At 48.9% G+C, this 13181-nt stretch overlaps 2 protein-coding genes and 1 pseudogene across 2 annotated transcripts in view; 1 reads left to right on the top strand and 2 right to left on the bottom strand.

The window, feature by feature from the left end:
- Positions 1-13181, bottom strand: part of S100z (S100 calcium binding protein Z) — a 55334-nt gene that overhangs the window by 24007 nt on the left and 18146 nt on the right. The window lies entirely within an intron of this gene.
- On the top strand, positions 6370-7493 carry LOC101591610 (annotated as a pseudogene).
- F2rl1 (F2R like trypsin receptor 1) overlaps positions 7845-13181 on the bottom strand; it is a 23575-nt gene continuing 18238 nt past the window's right edge. The window contains exon 3 of the mRNA XM_023703656.1: positions 7845-7919. Coding sequence (XP_023559424.1) covers positions 7845-7919 — 75 coding nt within the window. The remainder of the gene's footprint in view (positions 7920-13181) is intronic.

Below are 13181 nucleotides of genomic sequence, written 5' to 3'. Positions count from 1 at the left end.
AACAACAACAAGGCGAAGACACAATAATCTCTCTTTCCAAAATAACCAGTCTTGGGCCGGGGAGATGGCTCAGTAGAATAAGCACTTCCCTAGCAAGCACAAGGGCCCGAGTTCAATCCCTGGTTCTACAAACAAACAAACAAACAAACAAAAAACAACAACAACAATAAAAACAGTCTTTCCTGCCTGAAAACTAAGAAATAAACTAAAGAAAGCAAAGCTAGCAGGACTCTAGAAGGGTGAGTTCTGGGTCTGGGAAGCACCTGTAGGCACAGGAATGCACTGTGCTGCTGTGTCAGAGTCCTACCTGGCAGGGCCTGTTGTCCCTGTTTGGGCGGCCTGTTGTCCCTGTCTGGGGGTAGGTGGGGCATGACAACACTGCAATAAGAACCTCACATTCCTAACTGCTCCTCAGAAATGTGAAGTGAGGGCCCGGGAGATAGCTCAGAGGCTTAAGAGCCTGCCTGCCAAGTATAAGGTCCTGAGTTCAATCCCTGGTACTGGAAGAAGAAAGAGAAGGAGAAATGAGTGGCAGTGAGGAGATCTTGGCCAGTCAAGCCCTTCTGGACCTGTGTGTGCTTTCAGAATTCCCAGTTCCAGATGCAGTCAGTGAAATCCTAGTAAACAAATTCCAGGAGGAGAAACAAAAGACAACAGATATAAAGACATCAGCCAATGGCAATGTCTGACCTTTAGATTCTGATTTAAAAAAAAACACTTCTGACATTTGAGAGGACTAGAAATGTGAGCACTGATGGAGTATTGATATTAGGGAACTTTTAAGATATGATTTTTAAGTTCCTCATCCTTCAGAGATACTGAAACAACCCCAAAAGAAATCATATGACTCCAACCCTCTTCAGATGGGTGGGAGGAAGTAACAGGGCTAATAGTTACTGGTCTCAGGGTATGGATACAAAACTCTCCACTAGAAAAGTTTTTAAAAGTTAAAAAACAGCTGGGTGCGTTCCTCCCCAGGATTTGAATCCTTCACCCCAGGCTACCAAGGAAAAGCAAGGGGAGGAACTTGGCCCCAGGTTGAGGCTTACTCCCCTGTCCAGGGGTGAGTTGGCCAGGGCCTGGGGCAGAGAGCCCAAGCCTCAGCGCCCACCATGCCCTCCCTGGTATCCAACACAGGAGAATCACACCTAAGCACAACACAGTCCAGCACGCAGGAGGCCAAGGCAGAAGGAGCCATGAGTGTCAGGGCAGCCTGGACTTCATCAGGATGAGATGGGGGGTGAAGGTGGTGTGAGGGGACGTCCAAACGGAATAGCGTCTTGTGTAGCACACCCAGACAAAGAAATTAGGTTTCCTCTCCACAATAACACAAAGAGAAATGGGACAAACTTCCTGGCCAGCACCTTTCTAATGCCTATGTGGTGGTGAGTAACAGGAGCAATATGGGCCTACAATACAAAATAAAGAGGAAGAAGACAGAGCTTCCTTTCTTTCAATACCCAGAGTCCTGCATGGTCACTACACTCAAAATGTAAGCACACTGGCAAATATTTAAAACAAACCCAGGGCTTAAAGAAGAACATGGCTGTAAAGACATGGTGTTAATGGGTGTGTAAATTGATTCAGTAGCTCAAGACAGCAGTGCACTGAGCTCAAAGTCACAAAGATCCTTTGACCCAAAAATCCCACTTCTTAGTAACACAGCACCTCTGCCTGACACGGGTCTGGACCTGTGATCCCAGGACTAGGGTGCCAAGACAGGAGGAGCTTGAAGTTGAGCCAGCCTGGGATACATAGCAAGACCCCTTCTTTAAGAACAAAGCATCAGTTGGGTGTGGTTGAGCACTACAGTAATCCCAGCACTCAGGAAGCTGAGGCAGGAGGATTGCCTCAAATTGGAGGCCAGCTTGGATTACATGGTGAGTTCAAGGCCAGCCTGAGCTACATAGAGAGACCCTTATAAAAGAAGAAGAAAAAGATAAGGAAGAAGAGAAGGAGAAGGAGGAGGAGGAGAAAGGAGGAGGACGAACAGAGCACCAGAGCCACTGGGACCCCTTGCTCTATCCTGAGCACCTCGGCTGCTCTTAAACACTGGAGCCACTCCTGCCACCCACCTCGCCCTGCACCCCTCTTCTCTCTTGCAGTTCAGAACGTGGTACAGGGTCAGCACTGTGTATGCATCCTTCCTTCCTGATCTTTCTTGAACATGCACATCCCTGGCTCCATTGCAGTTGCCTCCTCAAGAATGGAGGTGTTGTGTGTTATATCAGATTAATATTATCCTTTAGTTATTGCAAACTGATCAGGTCCACTATCTCCAAAATGAGTGGACAGCAAAGGCTCAATCAAAGACAAATGGAATGATTTCAGGACTCCAGGAGGATCAAAGCCCTCCACAGAATTTGAGATTGTCTCGGGGCTAAGACCAAGGCCTTCTCTGGGCTGCCCATATTTATGTAGTTATCAGAAGAAAGGAGGGGAATGCAGAGGAAGGGCAGAAGGGCTCAAGGATTTCTCCAAGCACAGTATTAAGTTAATCCACCCCAGAGTGAGATGCCAGTGGCTACAGTCTTTGACTAGTTAATTGAAGTCGGAGCCAGGTGTCCTGAGCTGTGACCTTGATCTTTGAGGTCACAGCTCAATGGTGGTCACCCACCATTACAGGCTTTAGTTGGGACCAGTGACTCACAGAGGTTCACTTACTATGAGTCCGCTGCCCATCTCCCGACAAGGGGCCTAGGCCTTGGACAGACTCACAAGTATACATGGAAAGGCAAGCTGGGGAGATAGCTCGGTGGTCTAAGGGCCTGCCTGGCAAGCACAAGGACCTGGGTTCGATTCCTGGTACCTCATGCCATGCCAGCCCCGGAACCCCAGGTGCACCGTGCTGGGCCCAGAACTGGATGTGGTAGTGCACACCTGTAATCCCAGCAATGGAGAAGCTGAGACAGGAGGATCATTATAAGTCCGAGCTATATAGCAAGATCCTATATCAAAAAAAGGAAAGGCAGTTGGTTAATTTTAAGTCCTTCTCAGAGCTGCTTCCTAGTGGTCTTCATCATCATGAGACCCAGTGGGTGCTTCTTGGTTTACATCGCACACGACCTCAGTAATACTCAGCATGGTTGACCGTATTCTCCCATCCTGGACATGACAGCGGCACACTCTCTGGTTTTCTTCTGGATGCAGTGCCAGTGTCTCAGCCTCTTTTATTGGCCACTCCTCTGCCCAAAATATTTAACTACTAGCTAGGCACAGTGGCACACATCTGTCACCTCAGCATTCTGGGGGGCTGAAGTAGGAAGGTTGCAAGTTTGTCCCCAACTTGGGCAATTTAGTGACTTAGTGCGACCCTGTCTCAAAATTAAACAATAAATAACTAAGTGGGACTGGGATGGCAGCTCAGTGCCAACGCCCTGGATTCAATCTTTAGTACTATAGAGCAAACCAAAATATAAATGCTGAAGGGCTAAAGAGCTCAGTGTTAAGCCCCTTCTTGTCACCTATTTTTGCCCTCTCAGTAATTTTCCTTAAGCTGTGTGTTTTAAGTGTCAGTGATAGGACAACTCATACCTCTATCCTTCACTACTGTCAAAAAACTCATACAGACTGAATCCTCCCACCCCTTGGTGGCCTTCAGCATCTCTGACTTGGTGCTATGGTTGGGTGGGGCTTGCTGTGTCTCCTGAAGGTGCCAGTGCTGGAAGCTGGGTTCTCAGCATTCAGGGCTGAGGTGTGGCCCCTGTCAGAGGTAGGGCCTAGTGGGCAGGATGAGGTCCTCAGGTGCCGCCCATGGAGAGGAGCCACGCAGCACTCATGAGACCAGGCTCAGGTCCCAGCTTAGCACAGGGACAGGTGCCTGCCCAGACTCTGCTGCATGTCTCGCTGTGAGCTCTTCTGTCTGCACTCCTGCCACTGTGATGCCTTCCACAATGCGGTCACCACCAGAAGCTGTGAAAGGGACTTCCTGACCCTAGACTTTTGGCCTCCAAAACTGTGAGCTAAATAAATCTCTTCTCTTTACAAAGTACCAAGCTTCAAGTATGTTGCTATAGCAACAGAAAATTAAGAGCACAAGATGCCCTGGTACAAACAGCTTTTGGTCTTCAGCCTCCAAACCTGCTTGTTCTTAATCTTTTCACCATCAGCCATCAAGCAGAAACCAGGGTACAACATTTGATCTCCATGATGTGTATGATCACTTTTCTTCGAGTCAGTTAATGAAACTTCCAAACATAGCCTAAATGAGTCACCTGCACTCCACCTGCTGTTGCCTGAGTTCAAGCAACATCGTCCTGTTCAGTTACAGCCCTCCTTACTCTCTCTTGCCCTTGGTAATCTGCACTCCATGTAGCTTGCTTGCTGGCTGGCTTTCTTTCTTTCTTTCTTTCTTTCTTTCTTTCTTTCTTTCTTCCTTCCTTCCTTCCTTCCTTCCTTCCTTCTTTCCTTCTCTCCTTCCTTCCTTCTTTTTCTTCCTTCCTTCCTTCTTTCCTTTCTTTCTTCCTTCTTTTATTTTCAAGACAGGGTCCACTATGCAGTTCAGGCTGGCCTTAAACTCAGTATGTAGCCCAACCTCCATGGGCTCCTGCCTCAGCCTCCCAGTGCTGGGATTACAGACATGCACCACTATGCCCAACAAACAGTCAGTGGCTTTTGGATGACCAACAGTACAACTTCATGGCACCTCACCTATAATGAAGCTCAAGCTCCTTCAGGCACCCAGAGCCTGCCTATCTCTCTAACCTACTTGTACATACTCTTCTTCTCTTACTCCACTGTGGCCTAGCTTGGGACCTTCCACAGCAGCTTTCTTTTCTTTCCATTGCAATTTAAACTTCACCTCCTTGGAAACCCACTCTGGTCAGAACACTCTGCAAACGCAATTACATATCTTTTCTGTCTTTTTTTTTTTTTTTTTTTTTCCGGAACTGGGGATTGAACTCAGGCCCTTGCACTTGCCAGGGAAGTGCTTATTCCACTGAGCCATCTCCCCAGCCCTTCTTTTCTGTCTTTTATATCTCTTTGCAATCAGAAATTAAACCCTATGAGAGCAAGTTTCAGTCTGTTTCATTCTCCACAATATCCTTCAGTGTCTAGAACATGACTTGGCACATAGGACATGCTGGAATAAGTGATATTCCTCAATTATTATTTGTGTAGCATAAACCAGATTGCATGAAATATGGCATATGTATACAATGGTTGTGGCTTATCTTCAGATGTCCTTCTAAAGGGTCATGTGCTCATGGGTGGAGCTTTTGGCAGGTGGCTGGATCATGGGTGTATGATACTGGATTATGGGTGTGTGGTGACTAAATTAGTCCACTGGTTGGATTAGCATAGTTCTGGGTGTGGGTAATGAGAAAGCTCTCCTAAGTTGTGGGTGGTATCAACCAATAGGCTTTTAGCCTGGGTTGAATAAAAAGGGAGAGGGAGGCTTGCTGTTGGCTGCCTTTTGTCTGCCTTGGCATGGACCATTTTTGGAGCCAGCCAGTGCTGGACAGACACCTCTACACACTGAGATAAAATAAATCTTTCCTCTTTAATTTGTGGGTGTGTAGCATTGTGTTCCAATAATAAAGGAGCAAGTAAGACAAATGGGTACAGCTATTTTAAATAATGAGGCTTGGCAAGCATGATGGCCCATGCCTGTTATCTCATTACTCTGGGAGGCAGAGGGAGGAAGATGACAAGTATGAGCCTAGTCTGGGCAATTTAGTGACTTAGCAAGAATCTGTTCCAAAATAAAAAATGGCTGGAGATGTAGCTCATTGTGAAGGCCCTGGGTTCAACCCTCAGGACTACCAATCAACCAACCAAACACAGATTAATCAATAAATGCTGGTACAGTAAGAACGCCCAAGATGTGTTCATAAGCACAGTGTGTTGCCAGCCTCCAACTTGGTTCTGGTGTGCCTCTCTTCTGGCCCTCTGCACCCTTAGGTGGCCCCCTCCCAAACTGAAGTGGAGGTGGGGCTGGCCTGTGTGGCCAGCTAAGCCAGGTAGAGGTCAGTCAGTGTGACCTCAATGCCAGGTGTGTACCTTGCCCCTATTTCTCCAGCTCCCTTGTCCTGGACAAAGCCAACCTTCACCTCTGAGCAGCTCTGTGAGAGGCCTCCGTGCAGAGAAACTGAGGCCCTCTTGCCAATCTCCAGCACTCAGCAGCCCTACATGAGCTACTTTGGTCCTGGGGCCTCTGCCACCTCAGGATATCCACACCAGAAGCTGCAAACCTGCTCCTGAATCCATGACCACACAAGCCATGCTAGTAAATATGTAATATTAGTTAAGCCTCAACATTCTCAGGCAATTTGTGTATAAATGTCATAACTAGCTAGTACATAGTTTAACTCCTCTCTTGTGTTTAGAAAACATAGGTACACATGCACAGGAAACGTCTCAGGGGCCATGGAGTTCAGCGTACTCCATGCATGCACAAAGGGGGAGCCGGACTCAGGTAGCACAGTACATTGTCTCAGGACATTTTTGCATGCATGTTCTATTCTTCTACAGCTTTATTGCAAGATTAGGCAACTCAGGATGAGGGGAGATAGCTCAGTGCTGAGCGCTTGCCTTGTAGGCAGGAAGCTCCTGGTTCAAAGCCTCAACCCTCAGAATTCATGTGGAGGACAGAGTGGGAGAAGGTGAGAGTGGCGTGAGTGGGGCCCGCAGAAGGAAAACACGACTGCGAAAGCGTTTGAATCCATCTGCAAGTTTGGCCTGGCCTTAGCCGTGGCAGGAGGCATGAACTCTGCCTTATACAATGTGGACGATGGGCACAGAGCGGTCATCTGTGACCGATTCCACGGAGTGTAGGACATCGTGGTAGGGGAAGGCACTCACTTTCTCATCCTGTGGGGACACAAACCAATTATTTTTGACTGCCACTCTTGACCCCGTAACGTGCCGGTCATCCCTGGCAGCAAAGATTTGCAGAACGTCAACATCACTCTGCGCATCCTCTTCCGGTCCATCGTCAGCCCGCTGCCCCGCGTCTTCACCAGCATCAGTGAGGATTACGACGAGCCGTGCTCCCTTCCATCACCACCGAGATCCTTAAGTCCGCCGTGGCTTGCTTCAACGCCGGTGAGCTGATCACCCAGAGAGAGCTGGTCTCTAGGTACGTGAGCGACGACCTCACGGAGTGAGCAGCTACCTTCGGCTTCATCCTGGACAACGTGTCCTTGACGCATATGACCTTCGGGAAGGAGTTCACAGAAACCGTGGAAGCCAAACAGGTGGATCAGCAGGAAGTGGACAGGGCCAAATTCGTGGTGGGAAAGGCCGAGCAGCAGCAGAAGGCGGCCGTCATCTCCGCAGCAGGCGACTCCAAGACGGCTGAGCTGATTGCCAACTCACTGGCCACTGCGGGCGATGGCCTGATCAAGCTACGGAAGCTGGAAGCCACTGAGGACATCGTGTAACAGCTGTCTTGCTCACGCAATGTCACCTACCTGCTGGCGAGTCAGTTCGTGCTCCTGCAGCTGCCGCAGAGAGCCTGCCCTGAGCCCCTCAGCCCGCTGCGCCCCTAACGCACGCACGCAGGCACCTTCTTCCGTCCCACCCCAGAAATGAATCACTGTGACATTTCATGATTGAGCTAGAAATAAAAGCAAAATCACTTCCGCCCTCCAATTCTCCAACGAAGCTCCTTCGTTCTTCCCGTACCTATCTATTTTTTATCACCTCCCTACCAGAAGTTGTCACATGGCTCCAAAGAGTGGCTCCGGGCTTTGGGAGCCCCAGCCTAGGCACCCGCAGTAGGCAGGACAAAGGCGGGGCAGTGTGGTAAGGAACAGGGGCGCACTGCTGGCCTTCCCAGGAGAGCAGAGCCTCCTCCTTGTCCTTTAGTGATGATTCAAGGACCAGTGGAAGGCAGCAGCTCACTGTAACGGAGCCCTGCAGATGCGCCGGAATTTGCCCCTGCGGAGGTAGGTGGGCCGCGCCTGGCTGGGGTCCTAGAACCAGGATGGACCTGGATAGTGAGGCGAGAGCCGCGGCCCAGATAAGACCTGCTAGAGACTTCCGGCCCCAGTGCCTGGCAGAAACCCATCTTGAAGGATCTGTGCTTGCTAAAGACGCACATCCCTTGTTCGAGCATCCCTCGTTCTGCTGCGGGGGCCCAAGGAATCAATCCTGGGAAGAAAGTAAATGTGTGTAAACCGCATTGTCAATGAACAGCACCCAGACTTTCAAAAAAATGAAACAAAACAAAGCTTAATCCCTCATGTTCTGTGCCTTCTTTGATTTCTGCCACTCTCAAGACATAGCTTGGGAAGTTGGTAGCGCTGTAGTGATTATTGGGAGTCCAAATACTAGAGCAGGGGTAGCGAACCTTTCAGAGCGTTCAGTGACCACAAACAGCCCATTGCGGCATGCATGCCGCAGGTTCACCACCTCTGTACTAGATGGTTGGGCTTTTCTGCTGTTTTTCTCATCAGTGTTTTTCTCTGAGATCAGCCCCAAGAGGAGTCTGCTGCTGGGGCAGGAACTGATTCCATCACTGGCGTTAACAATGGGAGCTAGCTCAGTAGAATAAGCGCTTGTCTGACAAGTGCAAGGGCCTGGGTTCAATCCCCAGTTCTGGGGTGGGGTGGGGGGAGTGAGGGGGGAAGGAGGCGACTTGGCAAAGAATGTTGTGGGATGAGTGGAGGAGCCTCTCCCAGGCCGCTGGGGACTGCTAGTGTGTTGGAGTGGCTCCTCTCAGCTCCGACTGCTGCAGGAGGGGCCAGCATGGAGCTCTAGGCCAAGGCAGGAAGCACTCTGTGCAGGGAGGGGCCCACCTGTACAGAAGAGAGCCGCTCAGACTCCAGCTTCCCCCAGAGGTGTTTCCTGGGTGTGGTCTGAGTGGCTCCCAGTATTCACAAGTCAATGTAACAGCCCCACCCCATGCCCAAGGTTGCAGAGCTTGGAGAAAGACTTGGCCTCTTCCAAACTGAGGGTAGGAGGCCTGGACACCTGCTCCCGTAGGATTAGAAATTTCCGTTTGAGACGGGGTCCCAACTTCCCAGGTGACCTGGAGCGGCTGCCATGGCCTGATTCTGTAATGTGCTATTTAAAAGGTTCAAGGCTCAGAAATGAAGCCCTAATCACTAAACTATGCATACTGATGACTTTAAAGCCCCAGGGCCTAGGAGACCTTGATAACCAGGAAATTAATTATACATTTGAAGCTCCAGCCACAAAAACTCAAGTGGGACACAAAGAAATACCCAGAAAAAAAAAAAATCTGCCATGGAGTCAGCTCAGCATTCGGGCCCTGGAAACTACAACTGCAAATCTGCCTTTACTTTCACACTCAGAGGCTCTCCAGCTGGCTGAGGGGGTGCTCACCTGTGATTTCTGCACTAGGAGAGGCAGAGGCAGGAGGACCACAAGTTCTACCTGGGCCTGGACAATTTAGTGAGAGGAAAAAAAAGTAGGATGAAAGGAAAAAGAAAGCCCAAATTTGCATCCTCTGGAGGAGCAGCGCCATGGGGCAGACATTGTGCTGTGTCACATCCCACGGAGACCCTGACTGGGCCACAGATGGTTGTGCACCACAGGATAAGGAGCCTGAGTTCTGTCTGAGGAAAATCAAGGCCCCAGAAGGAGTCCTCTTGCCTTCTGGTTTGGCTCATGCAACAAAGGTGCTTATTGTTTTGTGTTCAAAAAAATAATAATAATAAAAATTAACTTTTAAATGGTTGGAGATGTAGCCTGGTGTGAAAGCCCTGGGTTCAATACCAGTCTACTCACCCTAGCCCTCCAAAAACTGATAGGGGGACTCTGGTGGAGGACTTGCAGGGGTATACAAACCCTGGGCTCAGTCTCTACCACTGCAATAAATAGATGACTAACAGATAGATGATAGAGGACAGATGATAAATCTATCTAGATCATAGAATGATGGTATAGATAAATGATAGATATAGACAGATGATAGAGATAGCTAGATAGACAGATATAAGAATATTTGCTGCGGAGCATGGTGGCACACACCTGTAATCCCAGCACTTGGGAGGCTGAGGCAGGATAATGGCTGAGAGTTCCAGACCATCCTGGGCTACACAGTGAGTTCAAGGCCAGTTTGAACTGTGTAGTGAAACCCTGCCTCAAAAAAATAAGATCAAAAAGAAAAAGACCATTTATTGATGTAAAAGCTTTCAAGGTAATCATCTCTTCTGATTCTGAAAGGGGATTCTGGAAACCCCAGTCCATCCGAGTCGCAGGTTGAGGAACCCAATTGCAGGGAGGAGAGACTCTGATCTAAGCAGGGGAGAGCTCAGGACACCTCCTAGTCTCTGCTTTTGTGTCACATGTCACACTGTTTGATTTTTCTGAAGGACATGAGTCCCACATAGCTGAGGATCTGGTTGCTCCCCTGTTCTCCTCTATAGGGCTCTTTACAGGGGCTGCAGGTCTTGGGAATTGATCCAAGGGCCTTTGTGCTGAGTTGCATTCACCAGCCTGCTTTTAAATTTATTTTGAGGGCCGGGGAGTTCCACAAAAAAAAAAAAGACAGTAAAATTTTGGGGCTGGGGAGATGGCTTACTGTAATAAGCACATCCCTGGCAAGCACAAGGGCCTGAGTTCAATCCCAAGTTCCGCAAAAATAAAGAAATAAACTTATTTTGAGGGGCTTGCTGGTTAGCTCAGTTGTTTAAGAGCCTAGATGGGCAAACCCAGTCAGGCTTTCAGGATTGTGGTTCAATCCCCAGCTCCCCATACCTTACCAGACCTGCCCTTAAGGCAGCCTGAGCCAGCCCCCCAAAAAAATATAAAAAATTCTAAACTTATTTTGAGCACTGCAAATAACAAGAAAGAAAGCAAGGTGTAAAAGGGAAAGAAAGGGGCAGAGCAGAAAGGAGACGGATGAGCAGCTAAGCCCCTAGGTGGCTGGAGCTGCAGCAGCCCAAGGTGCACCTCGAGGAGGTGTATCAGGCAAAGGAGGGCACCACTGACAGTAATGAAGACAGAAGAGCTACACAACGCACTGTAACAGAAGTTGCGTGGTGGTCTCCTCTGTCAAAATAGCTTCATTTACTTTCACCTTTTCACTTAAAAGAGAACTCCACACTGGGGAGGCTGAGGCAGGAGATTCCTGAAAGTTGGAGGCAAGTCTGGGCTACATTGTGAATCCAGGCCAGCCTGAACTACACAGGATAAGCATTAAGTAAAATCAGGGTTGCTTGGACACAGGAGCTGTGATACTGATACAGGGAGAAAAACTGATCTCGGGTGGGTGACCTCCAAATGATACAGGGAACATCAAAATGACATAGGGAAAAAATTATCTCCCGACTCGACCCAGACAAGTTTGTGTTCTCTAAAACCAAAGAATGAATTTTAGGAACAAACGGAGGTTATGAGCAGAATGTATTTATTGAGGGAGAGAAAGTTCTCCTGTCTGAGAGAGGGACAGGAGGGGGGCCCAATCGGGTTGTGCCCCTGGGGAAGCTGTCTCTTCCAGGGACTTTTATACTGTAAAACCACATGGGCTAAAGTGGAGACAATGGGAACTCGATTAGGTGGGCAGGAGGTGGGATAAAACTATGGTCAACCAATGGGATTACAAGCACCTTTGCTCAGGTAAAATTGATTAAGAGTCCAGGACCAAATGGGGAGCCACGTAGCAAGCAGGCATGAATATAGAACAGGATTTTATGAGATAGCCATCCAATAGTAGTCGGATTAATGATTCTTCTGGCTCCCTCAGGGTGAGGATCAATCTCGGATGCCAATCTTTATGAAGGTCAGCATTTGTTTGATCTCTGGTCTTTAGGTCTGGCCCACAGCGGGAGCATCCATCCCTCTCAGAGTTGCAAGATATCTTGTCTTCTATGGTATCTCCTTCGAGGGCCTGGCCCTGTCTGACTGCCGACAATATTTCTCTCTAACTCGGCTGCCTACAATACTGCAGACAACCCAGTGCACCTAATCATGGGATGCCACAAGGCCAGGCACAGAGCCTGGACCTCAGAACAAAGTGGAGAGTTGCTCGGAGTGAGAGTCCATCCCGCTCCTCCTATAGTGCACTTTAAACTTATGAACTGAAAAAAAAAAAAAAAAAAAATCTTACGAACTACTTATTTGTGAAATTTCCAATTAATATTTTCAGACATTAGTTTGGCTTCCAGCAATGAAATTTCAGGAAACAAAGCCTTGGGGATGGGATAGTATAGTAATAATCACACTCCCCAATACTTGGGAGAGCACAAACACGCCCTCTCATACTTGGGCAGTTTCACATGCTTGAGTCAAACAAGAAGATGCCGTTTGCACCGGGGCAGCACAGGCAGTGGACTTCAGAGAGGAAGGCGCCTAAAAATGTATCGTTGCTGTCTCGTGGCAGGCACTAAGGACTGAACCCAGGGCCTTCTCAGTGAGCCACACCCCCAGGTCTCCAAAGTGCTGGGATTACAGTCATGCACCACCACACTTAGCTAAACAATGAGATTTCTGCCCCCAGAACAGACCAGCAAAATTTACAAAGATTTTCCAGCCTAGTGGTACATGCCTGTGACCCTAAAAACTTGACAGTCTGAGACGGGAGGATCACAAATTCAAGGCCAGCTTGGGCCACTTAGCAAGACCTCGTCCAAAATGGAAACTTCACAAAGGGGAACAGCTCACTGATGGAGTGCTTGCCTGACAGATTCAATTCCCAGCGCCAAAATTGATTTTTTTTCTACAAAGTTGATGGCATCAAGTGTGATAAACATTTCAGGACTCAGGTCGCAACGTAGTTTTGGTAGTCAATTTGGCAAAAGGTACCCCAGTGTAGACATGCAACCGGGCCCAAGCTTCTCCACGGTGGGAGAGACTACCCAAGAGCTGGTCTGCACCTGCAGGTGCTCTGTCTTGGGGGAAGACTCACCCAAGAGCTTGTCTGCACATTCGGGTGCTCCATCTTGATGGGAGACTCTACCCAAGGGCTGGTCTTCACCTGTGGGTGCTCTGTCTCTGTGGGAGACTCTAACCAAGAGCTGGTCCACTTCCGGTGCTCTCTCTTGGTGGGAGACTTGGCCCAAGGGCTGGTCGGTGCCTGCAGGTGCTCTGTCACAGAGCTGAACCCCAGTCCTGAAACAGTCATCTGATTTTTGACCTGACCTTTCTACTTCCAGAAACCCTCCAAAAATGCTCTCACAAATGTCTATACATACATGTAGTCCCCAGAACATGTGCACCGGCCCTGCCCCCGGGCACACTGAGAGGGCCACAGAGTTCAGGCATGGTGG

Source organism: Octodon degus, unplaced genomic scaffold (assembly GCF_000260255.1).
Source record: "Octodon degus isolate 3935 unplaced genomic scaffold, OctDeg1.0 scaffold00177, whole genome shotgun sequence".
NCBI classification, from domain to species: domain Eukaryota; kingdom Metazoa; phylum Chordata; class Mammalia; order Rodentia; family Octodontidae; genus Octodon; species Octodon degus.
This window is presented reverse-complemented; position numbering and strand designations above follow the sequence as displayed.